The 19,796-nt window shown below is 38.4% G+C and overlaps 1 protein-coding gene across 2 annotated transcripts in view; it reads right to left on the minus strand.

Moving 5' to 3' along the window:
* Nucleotides 1–329: 329 nt before the first annotated feature.
* Nucleotides 330–19,796, minus strand: part of CNR1 (cannabinoid receptor 1) — a 19,834-nt gene continuing 367 nt past the window's right edge. The window contains exons 2-4 of one of the 2 annotated variants that reach the window (XM_025205247.1): nt 19,109–19,298; nt 15,908–16,057; nt 330–3,417 (exon numbers count right to left, since the gene is read on the minus strand). In XM_025205247.1, the coding sequence (XP_025061032.1) occupies nt 1,916–3,334 (1,419 nt within the window). In that variant the 5' untranslated portion in view covers nt 3,335–3,417; nt 15,908–16,057; nt 19,109–19,298 and the 3' untranslated portion in view covers nt 330–1,915. Of the gene's footprint in view, nt 3,418–9,703; nt 9,777–15,907; nt 16,058–19,108; nt 19,299–19,796 lie in introns of those variants that run through there. The other variant, XM_025205248.1, reaches the window with a different exon arrangement.

Below are 19,796 nucleotides of genomic sequence, written 5' to 3' on the forward strand. Positions count from 1 at the left end.
AAGGTTTCAGGCTTCCATTGTCTTTTGTACCCTGTTTAACAGTGAGATGCAACTACATTTCCATTAGTTAATTTTAGAATCATAGAAAATTAGGGTTAGAAGGGACCTCAGAAAGTCATCTAGTCCAACCCCCTGCTCAAAGCAGAACCATCATGACTAGACCATCCCAGCTAAGGCTTTGTCTAACTGGGTCTTAAAAACTTCCAAGGATTGAGGTTCCACAACCTCTCTGGGTAACTTGTTCCAGTGTTTTACTACCCTCCTAATGAGAAAGTTTTTCCTAATATCCAACCTAAACTTCCCTTGTTGTAACTTGAGACTATCACTCCTTGTTCTGTTATCTGCCACCACAGAGAACAGTCTAGCTCCATCCTCTTTTGAACCAAGGACTCAAGTAATACTCAAGGACTTTAAGAATAATTTTTTTTTTTTTTATCTTCAGCATTCACAATGTGTTTAAAGTACTGTAAAACACTGATTTTCAGTTGTCTATTTTTGTAAAACCAAAATGCTGTTTCCTCTAATACATGGATAAGTCTCCCAATATGGATTTGCTAGCATGTTCTGAATCTTAAAACCAGTTAATTTCATAACTAGTCAGGTGGAAGAGCTCAGTTTTAGAAACAGAATTCATGTGCAAAGCACGCAACAAGAAATACAGCTTACGTTTGGTCATAGTTTCCTAGCCTAGTAAAATGACTCACACTTATTTAGAATACATACACATGCACACATTTTTGTGCACGTGCACACACACATACATGTACACACAGATATTTAATACTATACCCGCTCACACATAATAAAAAAGTCTAATCCTGGCAATACTTCCTCCTTTTTTTAGTAATGACTGGAGTTTGGCATCTCAGGCTTTGAATCTGTTTAATCTGGATATAGGAATGCAAACACACGTCAAGTATACATCAACTGCGCAGTGATAACATTACACAATGAGTCTGACACATGCTGTCTTCAGAAGTCCAGTGATAGCATGAGACCAAAAACAGTTGCCAGCTAAAGAAGCCAATATCCAGTACCTTCTCTTCTCAGTGTTCATATTCACATGTGCCCAAGAGAAAGGAAATAGTCTGTATAACAATAAATGTCTTTATGTTTATACGCAGTGGTATTTAAAAGTCTGAACCAATGCATTCCTTGCACTTACATACTTCTATATTCTCTTGTTGCTGTTATTCTTTACACCCTCAACAAAATTAATGGGGATTTCTAATGTCAAATAATTTTAGTAGAAGAAATACAAAGCCTTTCCTCTAAGTCCACAGAAGACCACTAAAAGTGTAAATTCCCAAAATAACTCATAGGAATTTTTCAAATACAGTTAAATGTTTTCAATGGGGTTTACATACCACATAATTCACATTTCCACATAAGTCTACCTTATCACTTTTTTAATTAGACAAATATCAATAACACATAATAAAAACAGCATACATTTCACAGGACAACACGTTTTACAAAACTGCTAAAACTCAGTACTGCCGCTTTTTGGGGGAAAAAAAACACCTCAAAACTTCTATTACTTACAGACATTTAATACATTTCACATTGCAATGAAAATTATGATTACAAGGCTTTTTCTTATTTGATGAAGTTGTTTTATGATGTCTTAGTTTTCAATTAGGTTTCACCATTTTTTAGCACAAACTTCTTAAGATTTTGCCAATTCCATATTTTCTATACATTCTTTCAGCAATTTGCTCTTTATTATTCAATCAACATTTTTAAGTGAAAATTGTTTTGTTTGAATCCCTAATTGTAAAACTTGGAGAGTTGGCTGATGGCAATGATTCTTAAAATGATCAGTAAACTTAAAAATGTTACAGATGAGGGAACAAACACTTTGAGTCTTTTTTTAAACTAATTTCTTTTCTCAGAATGCTGAGAGGTATTTGACTTACAATGCCTCTGCAGTTGTGTCCGTGGAGACAGACATGGTCACTTTGGCGATCTTAACTGTGCTCTTAATACAGCTTTCAGCAGCTCTGTGAACATTACCTGCATTGTTGGCATGCTTGTGTTGGCAGTCAGACTCCATACTGTTATCAAGAGGCTGTGCAGTCCCTTCACAAGTTGGAAACATACTCCGGAAAGCATGCCTCAAGTCCTTGCTCCTTAGAGCATAGATAATGGGATTCACTGTTGAATTCATCAAACAGAGCATGCTACAGAATGCGAAAACAGTCTTAATGAGCTTGTTCATTTTCCCAAAGACATCATACACCATAATTGCAAGTAAAGGGCCCCAGCATATGATTAAAACCACCAAAATAAGGACCAAGGTTTTGGCTAACCTGATGTCCATACGAGTTTGATCAGGTCTAGTGATGTGTACCTTACCATCCTCTGTAGTCTGAATTATTATGCTTTTTTGAGTGCCACGCTGAATCATTCTGACAGCATGGCTGTGAGCCTTCCACAATATATACATATAGGCATAGACGATGAACAGCAAGAGCACACTGGTGACTCCAATCCAGAACATCAGATAGGTCTCATCAATGAGAGGGAATATGTCTGAACAAACAGAATTGAGCTTCTTGCAGTTCCAGCCAAGCAGAGGAAGGACAGCTATTATGATAGCTATGGTCCACATCACACAGAATGCTACAACAGCCTTTGGTCTGGTAACAATCCTTTTGTAAGCTAATGGCCTGTGTATAGATATGTACCGGTCTATTGCAGTAAGGAAAAGGCTGCCTACTGAGGCAGTGAATGAGGCTGTAACTCCACCCAACTTGAACAGAAAAACATTAGGACTGTCTTTCCGATGGAAAACATGGAAATCGACAAAACTGTAGACAAAAATTACACTGCCCAGGAGGTCAGCTACTGCCAAGCTCCCAATGAAGTGGTAGGAGGGCCTGCACCTGAGGCTTCGGGAGTGCAGGATGACACAAAGCACTAGAAGATTCTCCAAAACGGTGAAGGTGCCCAAAGTAAGGGACAGCACTGCAATGGCCAGCTGCTGACTAGGGTTTAAAATCATAAAACACTCCATATCCATGAAGTTCTCTCCACACTGTATATTCTCATCATTATCCTTGAAGGATAGGGACTTGTTGTAAAATTCTGTAATATTGATCTGATCCGATGGAATGATACTTAATAGGGGATCATCTCCTGCCGTCATTTTTTCTTGGAAAGGATCACCCCTGAAGGAAGATAATGGGAATTTCTGTGGATAGTATCCTGGCTTGGAGGCCATGTCACCTTTAATATCTTCGTACTGGATATCGTTGGAACCCACGTAAAGCAGATCTGTTGTAATTGTGCGGAAAGTCGTGTCTGCGAGGCCATCTAGGATTGACTTCATAACCTCAGTCTTGTATTATATAGACTTCAGAGAGACTTGGGAAAAAAATACGTCTTAGGAAATCCTAAAGGGAAAAGATCAAACTAAATTAAGATAAATGGAGAGATCACGTCTACAAACAACTTAGCTGAGATGTGTCAAACAACATTTATCTTCTCCTGTCCTAAATCCAATTGAGCCTATGCCACCTCACTAGTCAGAATGAGTCAGAATGATCATTTCAAAACAAAACATCTAAAATACACTGAATGGCTATACACTAATAAGTGCCTGAAAAGTGGTGGAAAATATTCCATAGAGAATAGTTTTTATTTTCTATCATTTTTTTTCTCAGTAGCTTCACCAGAAATGTGGGGGGGTTTTCTAATTTTGAATGGAGGCATCCAATTTCAAAGACCTTCGTCTACCAATATTCTTTAGATGTTTCCATGGGGCAGCACCAATTGTCATTGCAGAGACTTCCCTAAACAGAATTATCATCCTTATCCTCACCAGCATCAGTGTTTTGATTTTGAAAGGTTCTGAGAGTTTGAAAATCTAAATGCATGGAAAGAATGAAGAAGGAATCGACCAATCAAGACTCCCATGTAAATACATGTTTCATTGTTCATCTTGCATTCCTATATATGTCCATCAGTAATCCAAGCTAGGGTAGCAAATGCACACTTGCTATTCTAAAATGTTTTATTTACAGATATATGAATTTGAAGCAGTCAAATTTTCATTATTCTGTTACTTTTTTATGCTAAGCTAGCCAAGGGAATTAGGATGGTCAGAATCCAGGAAAAAAAGAAAAAGAAGGATATTCTATACAAGCTCTGTCTGTCATTCCAGAAAGACCAAGACACTCTATTAAACAAATACAAGTGAAATAGTTAATAGCAAGATTTTGATTTGGATCAGTAGTCTGAAGTGTTAACACCTCTTAGAGGTGAACTGAAGCACTTCACACAGGCGCTAGACCTATAGGGCACTTCCATACATGCAGGGAGCCTGCTCCAGCATGCTGGAAATTCACTGCATTGGAGCACACTCCATTAATCATATCTGCTGGAGCACATAAGTTGATGTGCTCTGGCAGCCCTGTGCATCATGTGTATCAGCAATGCAGTGTACCTCTGTACTGAGCAAGTGGCGGTAGTGCACTCTTCACTCAAACACGTTCCATGTGCTTTAGTTCAAAGCGCAAAACCACCATTTTCTCAGCGCAGGGACATAGTGTGCTGCTGATACATGTGATGTGCAGGCACTTTAATTAGTACAGCTTGCTAATTAAAAAATGCCTGATGCCGTGTCAGGAGCACATGTAAAGATGCCCATAGGGTCTGATTCTCATTTATACCATGACCCATCTGCTCTACTTGGATAGCACAAAGGGGCCCTAAACACTTATGTAAAGGGCCCTTCTTACTGACAGAGCAGAAAATAAGAATCAGAGCCATTGTTTCTCTATATCTATATGAAGTTGTAATCAGACATTTAAATGGTTATCTCAGCAACTGTAAGAGGGTCTGTTTTTAAATGGAAGTTTAAACTCTGAAGAAGTTGTCCGAGCCACTAGCAAATTGCTAATACTGTGTAGTCGTGCCTTGACTTAATCTGATCACTTAGAAGCTGGCAATAAAACAATTAGAAAATGCGCAAGGGATTAGCTGACAAAAATCCAGAGAATGTAATTACTTCGACCCCTTAATGAGGGGAGTTGCCCATTTAAAACACATCTGCTCAGTTTTTCTTTAAAACAGGGTTGGTTTTCTTTCTCATGACAACACAAACACGTAAAATGACAGGAAACACAGAAACTCATTTAGCTAGCCAGGTATTTATACTGCACTTACGCTTTCCTACCTGAGCACTTAGGCCCTTGTCCAAAATCTACTGATATCAATAGGTGTCTACCTATTGATTTCAGTGGGCTTTGGATGGGTTCAGACTCCAAGATAGCCAATGTCAAAGGTAGGATATGCATCTACACTTCCACAGAACACTGCAGTCTTGGTGTTGTAAATATGGTGAAAGAATACATGTAACACTCAATATGAGACTATAACATAATAGAAAGTGGGTATGTGACATCTGTTGCTTTGTACAGGTAACTTATCTGGACAAGGTCATAAAGTTAGAAAACAGATACTCTTATAACAGATTGAGTAATTTAAATTCTGAAGGTCTGAGTGGGGAGCAATGGCGGAGGCAATGGTGAGGGAAGCAAACTTTCCTGAAGTGCACACTGAAATTGAATTATCATAATCTGTCATGCAAGGCATCATTCATCCAGAAGGTACTTGACAAGTGTTCACAGTAGATTTAGCATATTCTATACATTATAAAAATGATTTAGAAAATTAGCATATGTCTAATTCTGAAGTTAAATGTGGTAACTTTAGCAGAGCATAGCAATACCAGAAACAATTTAGCACAAATGAAGAAAATCCTGTTCATTTAAACCTTTATTTTTTTTCAACTAACTTGAGAGATTAAATTTCTCTTAAAAATATATATTTTATAAAATACAGACGATAACTGTAGTAACTAAAATATTCAGTTGGAATAATGCTTGTTTCTGTTATAGGGAAGACAACAGTTTTAACATTTAAAGCTGAAGCACAAAGTCAAGAAGATTGTGTTTGTCAAGATTTTAAATTTTTATGCAACTGTGCACTTCTACCAGACAATCAAATTACTATGGAGACAGTTTCTGCTACAGTCACATTAAGTATATATTTTTTCAGCATAAAGTACAGCCTTGGTTCATATCTTACCTTTGTTTGAAATACAAATGGAAAAACATGTATTTCTATGTGCACTTTCCAAGGTGTCAGTAGTGAGTTGTGTGACAATACCACTATACATGCATATGCTATGCTAACAGCATGGTTAATAGGATCATGAGTGGCAAATCCTACTTGGCAAATCCTACTCTGAATTTCATTTTTTTTGCTATTTCTACATTTAGATTATTACAGTAATTTCCACCTTATTGTCTTTGCATAGAGAGTTTTCTTCGAGAGTACTTTGGAGTTCATTAGTAATGTAGTTTAGGCTTTTGGGGATGCAGCTGACATTAATTTTGTTTTTGTTTGCTGCTGGGAATATCATAATTGGAAATCTCTAGCAGTATCTGTGGATGCACCTATTAAAATAGCAGTTGATTTTTATTAAAGTTGCAGTAAAACAGCCATTCCAGTGCTGCTGAGTTGTATTTTCCTGGGGTTTAGCTTGGTCTAATATAGGTGGTATTTTATCCTCAAATTGAAGCACTGATCTATATTTAACCAGTTGGAAATACTCCTCATTGTCAACTGGTGAAAACAGTGTCAAAGTTTATGGCTGTAGGGCTATGTACATGTTGGTGTTGTGTGATGTCCAGAAAAAGTTCAATGCTAACTCCACAAATGGGAAAAACTGGTAGTATCGCTGACAGCAGTTGGAAGGCTGAGAGGACTGATAATAAGTTATGTAGTCACCTACTTTCAAGCAGTTGGTTTAAATGCAACACAGACGAGTACTGAGAGACATGATCACCTGGTGATGATGATAAAAATAATAAATATGGGGATTTAAATATAATTTCCTAGCAGATGAGAGGCTATATTGCAAAAATCACCAGTACATTTCGGGCGTTGTCAGCAAATTCAAGTGTGAGACAAGGCTTTCCAGTTCAGCTCAAGTCCCTCCAGAACAGTGCAGAGACATGCTGGTGAGGCAGTATGCGAAATCTTGTATTGCTACTTCCTGTGCTGTCTGAACCTATTCTGAAAATAGAGGAATTCAGTCTCCAAAGCTCTTAGCCTGGCACCTTAAATGGGCTTTTTATGCTCACTTTTTCAAATGGAAAAAATGATTAAAGGTGAGCAGCAGACAAACACTGGTGCCGACACTCAACATTTTAGTGCAGTTGTGTAACTATGAGCAGCCAGTCACAGTAAATAATACATTCTATTTCCAGACAAAGGTTGAACAATTAACACTTAAAACTAATCAGGACTTCCTTTTTTTCTTTCCCCAGCTGCACACTACTATAGGCTATATCCCTCTTTCCACAAACCTGTGGCTTTTGTCTTGCGCCTGCCACTAGGTGTAGCTTTTGCAGACATATTGGTCATTTATCTTTTGGTGACTTTGTTTAACAATTCTTTTTTTTTCCCCACCTGCATTATTAGGGCTTAATTGTGCAAGATGATGAGTACCCACATCTTCTACTACAAGTTGTGGAGACTCAACACTCTGGAGGACTCAGCCTATAAACAGCTGAATTATTAAAGTGCAAGGAGCAAATCTTGCTTCTGCCCCTGGCTCTGCAGCTATAGAAAACCTGTTAGAAGACCTCTAGATGCTACTAAAATCCATAAACTAACAGCAGTAGTTACTGCAGAATGCCTGACTGACTCACTCATGGTTTGCACAGAGGAGGATTATCTCTCTCCCCAACCCTTCTGTAAGTCTGCAGGCAAGGCCTATTCACTTAGGGGAGAAGACCTGGCCTTCATCACAACAACAATTCTCTTATTATTTGAGGCAGGAAAGTTACTGAAGTTATCACCATTATCTACAACAGTTGCATTTTTAGTTATATTTTTCAAAGTAGGATAATCTACAGAGCAATTTTAATAACTTAATAAAATAGTAAATACTTGAATTTTTTCTTCAGAAAGTAGTTACAAGGACTATGATAATGTTACTGAAAGTGGCTATAAATGCTTACACTGGAACAAGTAGTCAAAATCAAAAGGGAAAAGTCCTAAGGGTCAAAACAAATATAATAATAAAAATAATGAGGATTCACTGGATTCCTTTTTAAGATACTTGGATTTTTATTTTTATACCCTACTTCTATGATATCAACTGCTAATTAAGCATAGGTCAAAGGGCAGCAGGGTACAGATGAACAGTAATTTGTATACAAAAGTCATATATTGCTCTTCATCTTAGGCTGTGAGAACTTTGGGTCAGGAATTGTATCTTATGTACTCAGACAGTGCTCAGCACAATAGGACCTCTACCTCAACTGGATCGAATGGATTTTACCATGGTAGAAATTACAATAAGTAGAGACATAGGATCTAAGAGTAAATGATAGCTTAAATGAGTTAGAACTGACCTAGAAAAGTTAACATTTATATTGCTAATAATTCTCTTGTCTTATACGTTAGTGAATAATATTGCTGTCTAGAACATAATTAAGGTTTCCAATCCTGACTGATGACTTCAAAAATGATCATTGAAAATTATTTAATTACATAAAAGGTAGGATAGTTTCTAGCTGTGGTGGGCCCAAATCATCCCTGGTACAAGTAAGTGCACCACCTACTGAAGTCTCTGGACCAAATTCAGTTTTGATGTAATTCACTTGTGCGTTTATCATTAGACGTAAACTGGTCTGAAACCAGAGCTAAGTGGTTATTATTAGTGTTATTACTCAAGCAAAGAGTAGGGCAGGGTGATCCCTTAGGGTGGAAACAGACATCGTCCGACATCTCTTTTGTGCCACTATAAATGTTTTTGACGTCGATACCCTTTTCTGCATCACATGAAAGGAAAACCACCTGTGCAACAAAGGGTGGTAATAGCATCTGCCATGGTATTGAGGCAGAGATCTATTATCTCTGTGGCAGAAGCGTACAAGCAGTCCAAGCTGCTTGCCTTCTCCTGCCATCCTGGCAGGTGTGCTGGAGGCTTGAGGGGTCCTCAAGCCCCCAAAGCACTTTCCCCACTTAGAGAACCACCCCAGGGAATCTCAGGCTGCCTCTTCATAAGCAGGGAAAAATAGAGGTTCCCTGCTTAGCAAGATTCAGAGAAGGGCTTTTCTTCATCCAGTCAGACCCATGCCCCAGGTCTGGTTGGGCAGAAAAAAACCCCACTGTACCCATCTCAGTCAGACCCATCCCCAGTGATCGCTGGGAATGTGTCTGGCTGGTTGGGGAAAGCAGGGATGCCTTGCACCATCAAAGGTGTGTTTTGCCCAATGAAAAATAATCAGCTGTGCCATGACACTGAGGCACAGTTGATCTGCTTCATTCAGAAATGTATATTTCCAGCATTAGTCTCAAAGTCTGAGTCTCTTGGATGCTACCCTGCTCTACCTGCTGCCTGAGTGCTACTCTAACACAGTTAACCCTTTCCAATGTCATAATCAGGAGCAGAATGCCACTGTTCTGGGTGTTATATCAATACCCCATACAAGAGAGACCATGCACCAAAGAATTTACAAGCCAAAATTAAGAAGATACTGATGTTGGTTGGGAACACGGATTCATCAAAATCAAAGCTTTCTGTGGGGATATATGCACCAGATTTGGCAAGGATGGATCCTCCGTCAGAAAAAGAAGCTATGCCTCACTTCCAAAATGGCCAGTCAACAGCACTCACCTAGGATGCAGGAAATTAAGTTTGGAGTCACTGCTGGGCCTGCTACAGACAGAGGACCTGATTGTCATTCCCCCCGGCCAGTTGAGTGTACTGTCCACTCGACTATTCTGAAATGGAGTTCTCCTGTTGCAAGTATTCCACTTTAAACAAATAATTAAGTATCTATTAGGTTAGAGATAAAAGACACTGATTTCAGAGTCCAGTGATTAGGACTTTGACCTAATGTAGGAAATTGAGGTTCAAGTCCCTTGTACAACTAATGTAGACAGTGGAGGGCAATGAAAATGGTTAGGGGACTGGGGCATATGGCTCGTGAGGAGAGGCTGAAGGAATTGGACTTATTTAGTCTACAGAAGAGAAAACTGAGAGGGGCTTTAACAGAAGCCTTCAACTATCTGAAGGGTGGTTCAAAAAAGGATGGTGCTAGACTGTTCGCTGTGGGGGCAGATGACAAAACAAAGAGCAATGGTCTTAAGTTGCAGCAAGGGAAGTTTAGGTTAGATATCAGAAAAATTATCTCACGAGGAGGTAGTAAAGCACTGAAGCAGGCTACCTAGAGAGGTTGTGGAATCTCCATCCTTGGAGGTTTTGAAGACCTGGCTAGACAAAGCCTTTGTTGGGATGATCTAGTTGGGGATGGTCCTGCTTTGAGCAGGGAGTTAGACTAGATGACCTCCTGAAGTCCAATCCAACCCAACCCTAATTTTCTATGATCCTATGATTATATGACACAAATTAGGGTCTCCAACATTCCAAATGAGTGCCTCACAGCTGAGCTATTCATAGGGGAAGTTGTTTCAACTTTTTCCATGGAAAACTTCAAAATGAAGAGTTCCTATATAGAACAAGATATGTTCTGAAATCTCTAAAATTTGTGACAGAATTTTTTTTCCCACCCAGCTGAAATAATATAAGAAATGCCATACAAGGTCAGAACATTGGTTCCTCCCACCCACTATTCTGTACCTCACAGCAGCAGAGTAGATGCTAAGGAAAAGAGTATTTTTGTAGGGCAAATCCAGACTGATCTGTTTCCTGCTCTTCCTCTCTTACAGCATCCAGGGGTCTTGGTATGGTTGCAGCCACACTATCATGTTTAATACCTAGTGATGGACCTATTGGACATTAATTTGTCCAATCCAATTCTGAACCTAAAGTATTTTGTTGCAAGGAGTTCCAGAAGTTAATTACATACTGTGTGAAATCTCTAATAATTTCACTCTATGTCCTCTAATTCTCATATTGTGAGACAGTAAACAGTAAATCCCAACTAAGGTAATAAACCTGTAACTGAATACTATGTAGCCAGAACCTTAGGTCTGTGCCACACCCCCTTAAGTCACTAGGGATTCACATGGATGCAAAGATTCATCTACAAATCTAAGAGACCAGTTGGAGGAGGACAGAGGCTCTAAGTATGACTTAAGTTTGTTTTAGACTGCATCTCTCAAACTATAATGCAAAACACTTTGCAAAGGTAACACAAAAACCAAATTGAAATAAAAAAAGAAAGCAAAGGAAAGAAAGTTGGCAGGGAAGAAAGGGGGGGAAAAAACAAATTCTAAAAGTAGATGGAGACTTGAGAGGGAGCAGAGATACAGAATAGCCATACCAAGGGGCAAAAGATGCACAACAAAAGGCTGACATACCAGTAGCTTTAGGATTGTGTAAAGGCACAGAAGAAGCCACCACTGAACAAACACAGGAAAGAAGAAAAAAAACAATGGCCCAGATCCTATTCCTCTTCCAAGATGTCTCAGTTTTTACCATCTTTGGTCCAAAAATAATGTGTTTAACATCAGGATTGGTGCCTCAAAATTGAGATTCTCTTCCACCCAGGAACACACAACTCTATCAAATGGGCAAGCTGGTATGCCTTCAGAGGTTGATCCTACTCTGTTCTGTGAAAATTCATCTCTCTCCTACTTTCCCATGGCATAAAGTTACATGCTTCCATCATTATGTGCTCAGAGGGAAGATGTCTGCATAAATTAGCACGTCTAAAAGGCAGTGAGAAGGAGAAGGCCCAGCCACTTTTTATGCAGCTTAGTGCTTTGGGTACTTCCACAGGAAGTGGGATACCTAGGTTCTGGCAGTGCCAAAAACACCCCCTGTTCTTCCTGATGAAGTTGTCCCTTGAATGGAAAGGAATTTTGGCTAGATTCATTCAGGCTAGAAGAAAATATGCAAGATGGAAGTTGACTAGTCAGCTCAGTGAAGAAGGCACTCCCCTAGGAGAGGAGTCCTGGCTTCTGCCCCCACCCAGTACTGTTTGGACATTTTGCATTATATAGTAAATAGGCAACATGTATAAACAGCATTGGGAGCAGAAGCCAAAACCTAGAGCTCTCTCCTTCCTAAGGAGCATACCCTCCACACTGGGCTGTGGAATAAGGCCTCTGGCCTGTTCTTCCAGTCTCCTACTTCCAGACCAATGCCCTAACCAGAAAGAGGTGGCTGGGCTTTCCTGTTCCTTATTCTATGCAAAGGTCTCAGCTTCACTTAATATGTTTCCCCACCCCACACCTGTGGAACTAGAGACTCATACCAACTGTGCGTACTTCTCAGGGAGACTATTAATTTGGAAGAGCTTAGGCAAAGGTAGACACTGCATTGGCTGTTCTGTATTGCTTCTGTGCATATGCAGTCACCCACGTTTATTTGCCCATGCCACATTCTCTATGCTTTACTCTAGGCAAAATGGAGATGCATAAAGAATCTTGGCATCTTTGTGGAGTTTTGTGGATGTTGCATGGGATGGAATAGGAAGGCTTCTGTTTATAGACATACATGCTAGAAGCCATATACATGCTCCTGCTATGTCTTAGAGGTGGAACAAGAGCTGGGAAATGTCCACTAAAGTTTAAACATAAGGCCATTGAAAGTTTAAAGACAAAGAGCATAGTTTTGAATGAGAATACAAAACGTACATGGAGTCATCTGAGTTGTTTGAAGATGCCCTAATATGATTACTTTTGTATGGACAAGTGAGAAGCTGGGTAGCAGCATGCCGTACATGCTGGAATCTGATAAAATACTTCAAAAAAGCCGAAGATGTTTTCATTTGAGAAGAGTATGTATTGTTTGTATGATGCCAACAATATGCTAATATAATATATAAAATATAATATGCAACAAACTTTTATGAGGTCATGGGTGAGGATTTCAGCAGAGGTAGAGCTGAGACTGTAGCATGAACAGAACACATACAGGGAGGTGGCTCCAACGCGCTGTAATTACAGCACGTTGGACCAGACTCAGTTAATCGAGTCTGCTAGAGCACGGTAATTCCCACACTCCAGCAGGCTCCAGCATTACATGCATCAGCATCCCCATGCTGAAAAATGGTGGTAGGGGCACTTTAACTGAAGCTAGTTTGACGAGCTTTAGTTAAAGCGCCCCCACCACCATTTTTCAGTGCAGGGACACTGATACACATGATGCTCTAGGCACTTTAATTAGCACAGCTCTCAAAGCCATGCTAATTAAAGCATTTCCCTCCCCTCCCCTCATGTCCCTCCCTCCCCGGAGGATGTCCATAAATGCCCAATGACACCAAGCTTATGGACAACGGAAGCAAGTAAAAGTCTGGACTCAAGAGGAGAGACAGAAGAGATGGATGTGTTCGGAGACGTTTCTCTATCTCAAGAGAAGCACTTCTGTCTTAGAAACATTTAGCTAAGAAAGTTGAAAATTCAAAGTTCCTTTTACCTACTGAGGCAAAATGAGTAGAAAAACAACTGATCAGTTGAAAATATTTTTTTAATTTTGACTTGTCAGTGGAAAATTTTTGTTGAGCAAAGTGTTCCAAAAATCAACATTTCAACAACATTTTCATTAAAAAATATTTTTCTGCATTTTTCAATGAACGCTAACACTGCTAGGTGCAGGTGCTAAGTACAGCTACTAGCACTTACCTAAAAGCTAAATACAGAAAGAAGAGAGTGGAGTGGCTTTGAATCATGTGAGGCTGTACAAAAGACGGGGCTCAGCATAGAGAAAGTGGGATCACCAAATGCAAAGAAAGAGAGCCAGCTGATTTGAAGGAGCAGAACTACAACAAAAGGAATCCAGAGACTCCTGGATGACACTGGAAATGGCTCAGGTGGATGAAGTGGTTTACAATGTGAAGTTAGGGAAAATAAAAAGTAGTACGAGGAATTAATCACCCAGAAGTGAATGGTACGAAGTGGCCAGAGCAAAATTCAAAACAAAGAAGGTCAAGGACCTTATAGCTATGGGACATGGATTTGGAGAAATTAAGAAGAAAAAAAACCCAAACCAAAAATACTTTATTAAGAGAGGGAAGAGTAGAGATAGAATAGTAAGGGAGTTGAGTACCATAGAACATTTTCAAGGAAGTCTTTTCCCACCCCTCCTTCCCATCCCCAGAAGAGCCACACACTAATCAATAAATACAGAGGTGATCAGCAACAGATTTTACATACCAATTTTGCCAGATGCAAAATACTGAGTGGTGGGGCTGTAGCAACCATTATAGGAGAAGGATGTGTGTGGGTTTGGGGAATAGAAGGGCAAGTGAATAAGTGGTTTTGTAACAGAATGTGGGCATGTCTACACATTTATTAATGCAGCTGTAGTTACTGCTTGATGAAGTACTAACTAAATGCACAGTAACTGGAGTTACTGTGTACTAGTGCTGGCAAATGCCTTTTTAGATGATGCTACTGTGCAGTAGCCTAATAATACTTCACAGTAGTGTATTAGCACTGCTTGTGCTGTGACGTGCTACTGCGCAGTGTTATTAGGCTGCAGCGCATGAAGCACCTTGTGTAGACGTGCCCTGTATGCTGTCATCAAATGGGAAGGGAAGCGGAAAAGGTATCAATAGATGGAGCTGTAGGAATGGAGAGGATATTAGCACAAGTTCTAGGGTGCAGACAGAAGTGATAATTTGTGTTTAGATTTAAAGAAGGAAAACAGACATTTTGACTGGCCAGGGAAAGCTTGGTAGGTAAAGAAAAGTAGTAATGGTATGAAAGAGTTTAAGGACTACTAGCAGCTTCTGAAATTAATGAGGACAGACACTATACCTCTGAGATGTTATAAGGTGAAAAGTATCTGATGGTATTTCATGTTCTTGTAATGGATCTGAAGATTGGGCAGATACTGTTGTTTTTGGAAGGACAGGTTTGTACACTATTCGTTTGAAGGTCCATTTTTAATCTGCACTTAAACAGTACAGGAAGAAATGAAGGAGTAAGGTCAGTAAACAGGACAGGTTTATAAGTATATAAATTGACACAAGGGACACAAGAGGTGGAAAGAGTCAAGGAAGGGTGGTTTTGAACAGATCAGATCAGAGACCTTACTGACATCAAAATGACTGGGGAGAAAAAAAATGAAGTATAGGGTACATATCTGAGGGGTGACTAAGAACAAAGGATGTGCAAATATAAACATGGATGGTCTACAAAGGGGATATAACAGAATTGGAAAAGGGAAGGCAGTGACCTAAGGACAGTGCCTAGAAATCCTACTGGACACCTACAACATAATATGCTTTCAGCTCTAGTTCACAGGAGCCCATCTCTTTCGGAAAGTATTATTACATCATCTTATATTGACCATGCTCAGAAGTTAGTACTGAAAGTAAATGTGTCATCTCATATTATCAATATAAGTCAAGAACTCTTGGTAGGATATAGGATGTCAGGATTTAAATACTCCATTTAAAATATGGAAAGCATTTTATAGTTTTTCAGGCTGTCTGGCTTTTTACAAAATTTTAAATACAGGTTTTGAGGCTGTCTGGCTTTTTACAAAATTTTAAATAAGCTCAGATAAGTTTCTCATTCTTCACTTCAGAATATAATGACATTCATATATACTGCCCTCAAATACACAAACAACTTGTGAAATTATTTGCTAGCATATTAAGCCACTACACCAGATTGCTTGGCAATGGTGCATGTCTTTGAAATGAGCAGATGCTTTTCTTTATAAAAAAGAAAGGAGAAAGAGAAAAAAAGAGAAAAGAAGAAAGAGAAAAAATAAATTACAGTAACTGATATCAGTTAATCAGAATCCCAAAATGCAGACGTACATCCTGCCAGTAAATATATTTGACGATTTTTTTTAAAGGTAAATAAGTTTTCATTTAGAAATGAATTAATATAACTGTACACAAATATATACACAGATATACATGCACATTCATAGTATGTCTATGTGAAGTCTTACAAATGCTGAAGAGGTGTGTATCATCCGTAAACCCAAATTCCTGGTGCCAAAGGGTTAGTAGACAAGATAAGAAATAATAAGTGTATGTAAAATACATGTATGCGAAATATCTGCTGCACACCACTCTAATGTTTCCCTTACACAGCCTTCCTGGAAAAAAGCAAGAATCTAAAATTAGTATATCCACTGAGATCCTGTAAAAAAATATTTATTTTTAAAATCCAAACCCATTTTACATCATTTTTCAGTTACATATATAATCTGCACTTGAGTACTGCATTGTGTTAAATAGAGGCAGAATTGGCTAAAAATAATGATTCCTAACTATAGCAGGCACATTTCACATATTCACCAAGGGGAAACAAACAAAACAAAAAACTCTGAAAGGTTTCCTAAAAGGCAGGTGTGAAAATTACTCCAGCGGGGGCTGAAATAGAATTCATAGTATTTCCTAATCAACTGCTTCTGTTCAGTACTTTTTAGCGAGTAAACATGGTTTTCTCAACAAAAATGAATACACATAGTTAGAGATAAACTAATACAAAATCATGTAAAATCTGATAATTTGTAGCCATAATCTGCATAATTAAAACAAAAGCTTTACATATTGAGAGTCTGGATATGCCAATAGCTTGACACACATCTCTGCAATAAACTTTGGGTTGAATAATGCAATAGCAAAACAGGTACTGTACATTCATTCCTACTGCAAATGGAACAGCTAACTTGTTCAGAAAAAGGTGTGAACACTCCCCTGTTCCCATTTACTTCAATGGGACTAGGATTAAGCTCAGTTGTTACATATTCATAACGTTCTCCTATAATACACAAAAACTTTATGATAAAAAAATATCCAACCCCAACTTGTTAATTGAACTCTTTTTATATGCAACAAGGAACTTCAGAAAAAAAAGTTATTTCCAAAAAGAAATTAATTTACAAGCAATTATAATCATTTCACAGAAATGGATCCAATTTAGTAACAGTGATCAGGAGCAAACACACACATTCAGAAGTTCTTGTCTCACCAACAGTAATTCTGTGTGCACCTTTTAAACCAATTCAATGCCAGTTCACACAGGGAGAAGTAGAAGAGAATACTGACAAGCTAGAGGGCAAAATCCTATCAAGTTTTAACTTTCTATTAAGAACAGAATGTCATTGCTGCTTATTCTGGCACATTTGCAGGCTTGCTTTTGAGTACTAGGGCCTGGCATACATTTCCACCATAGATAGTCAAACAAGAGCAGCCTTGTTGTGATTAAAAGGGTCTATTTCCCTCTGCCTTCTGTCTTCTGTGTCCATCTGCACAGCTGCTTTGAACTTGGCCAAATCCCAGTGTTAGGGTCACTTACAGTACACATTTTAAATCAGCAGCAGACTGTACAATTTCTCTATGATTGCAAGGGAAATATCTAGGTTTTCACTTAGATGGCTGGTGAATGATTTTTCATGATATTCATCATTTTGGATAGTCTGAAATATTGGGAGAACTGCAGCAAAACATCTCCATAGACATGTACCATTTCATGAGGAGAATCAGATAAAGGCAATATAGTCATGCACCAAAAAAATGAAAAGAAAATCACTGTGGATAAAAATGAATTCTGCAGATGCACAGAAATCTGATTGAATCACTAGCAAAAGGTCACATGGTTTGCATTTTCAAAGTTACGCAAATGTACACTTTCTAAATGTACAGAACTTTTTTTCTATAAGAAATTAGTTAGATGACTGGAACTGAGTGAATGAAACAGACCTGTGGAGTCAGGAATTAAAAGAAATTTGTAAAATCCTTAGGCAGAGCTAATTGAATATATAGGTTGGCTTGGATTTCTACTTGCCTTTTAATCTCCTCACCAATCTCTTTTCAATAAAAGGAAAAGGCATCAGAGGACTCACTCTCAAAAACGTAACAACAGCACCAAAATGCTCAATTCTATCACAGTTTGCAAGCTTTCCATAATGACCACTTTAAAGAGTCAAAAGGATAAAAGTAGGAAATGATTTTTTAAAGAAGTTATTCCACCTTTCAAACTTTAATTGCTCAACTAAAAAAAACTGACCACAGAAAGACTGGCACGCATTGGTTGGGACATGTCATCCTTTTAGCAAAGCTTGGTGTCCTTTATGCAATTGTAGTTAACTAAAGAACAACAGCTAAGATCAAAGCTTCAAATAACTTACTCTCTCACTAATATAATCCTGGTTCCTATTCTACTTGGAATATTGCAAGGTATTTTTAAGTCGATGTTTTATGTTACTGGGAAGTGATGAGGTAAATTTCTAGAAAACAGACCTTTTCTTTACTCCGCCAACTTTTCCCCCGAAGCAAGAGAAGCCTGCTGGCTCAGAAAAAGATATTTTGCTCTTATCAATCTCATTTTTAATGTTTTTATTGAAATTGCTCTGCCTCTCATTCCAAACACTAGTATATAATGAAGCAAAGATATGCCTGTATTTGATGCTTGCTACACAGCCAATTTGAACCTCAAGTAAACAGAAAATTACACATTCATCTTTTGAACTATGTAAAGATGTTTCATGCTTTTCTTTTCCAGTGAACTTAAAAGACTCTTTTCTGCATTATAAAAATTCTTCCACCACAATCAGTGATGCTTTTTTTTTTTTTTTTTTTAGAGAAAAGGGGAAACCTTTGCAAGCTGTAATTATTAGGTATAATCTGAAAAAAATTAACAGCTCTCAACTAATTGTTACACTTTCAACAGTTTCTATTATTTGAATATTATTAAAGAGAAAAAAATATCATTGTGGTCTTCTGCCTAGCCTATGTAGATGCAAATCTCAATACCACCACTGACAGACAATATGCTCCTTTAGGAAAAGGTGAACAATAAGACTGAACAAGAGGGATACACATAAGGAGGGGAAAAACCCCACTTTCTCACATTTAAGACTTTTGCAAAATGCACTCAACAAGCAATTATTTCATAAAACAGAAAAGCACTCAAAAAGACAGATTGTTCAGATCTAGTTCATAAATTTCCCTAACTCTACTGAAATATACTACAGTGGATCAAAGCTGTTAGCACGTTCTTGTAATTTCAGCAAGTGATCCTTACAGCAATTTTTTTGGAAAAGGGGGAATATTATGGAGCTCATCTTCTTCACACCATTTTACTTCTATTAAATCAAAGCATTGCAGTGAAGACCTGCACCCATCAAACACACAGCACATACCTTATCCCGGGGTGTTCTCTATGAAGATTAGCGGATAGCTTTGAAACAAAAACATGTCCACTTACAGCAAGCCCATTTGATGACTTGTAATTACTCCTCACAATCCGAAGGTTTATTCTGACGCACACAATATGATTTTTTTTTTAAATGCCTCACTGATTTTGGGGTTTGGGGTTTTTTTTTCAGATCTCTGTTTTAAAAAAAAAGAAGAAACCTACTGAAATATTCACCAGATATCAGATGCCTAAGGTTTAGAGGTGCAAAGATCTAGAACTCTTGGTTCCAAAATGATACCTTTTATTAGAACACCTGAGAAATTGAAAAAAAAAAATATATATATTTTTGTTAAAGGTTGAGAGGTGTCTTTACTAAACACCTTTCCATACAGACTCACAAGTGGTCCTTTATTTCAGCTAAAACCTCAATAGTGGAGTTTGCAGGGGAAAAGTGCAGGGAGGGGGGGGGGAGGAAAAAGAAAAAAAAATCAATAAGAATGTCATCCATTGTAAATTACCAGTGGGTGAGGATTAGAAGAGAAACCCTCTATGTCAGACAAAGTCCTATGGGAAGCTAAGAGGTTGATTGCTCTGCCAGCTCCCGTATGGAGAAGAATAGATATACGTTAACCATAAAGCAACCAGTCCTTAGCACCTATGGGGTGCTTTCTTGTCAGGAGCAACACCCCCCC

Source organism: Alligator sinensis, unplaced genomic scaffold (genome assembly GCF_000455745.1).
Source record: "Alligator sinensis unplaced genomic scaffold, ASM45574v1 scaffold658_1, whole genome shotgun sequence".
NCBI classification, from domain to species: domain Eukaryota; kingdom Metazoa; phylum Chordata; order Crocodylia; family Alligatoridae; genus Alligator; species Alligator sinensis.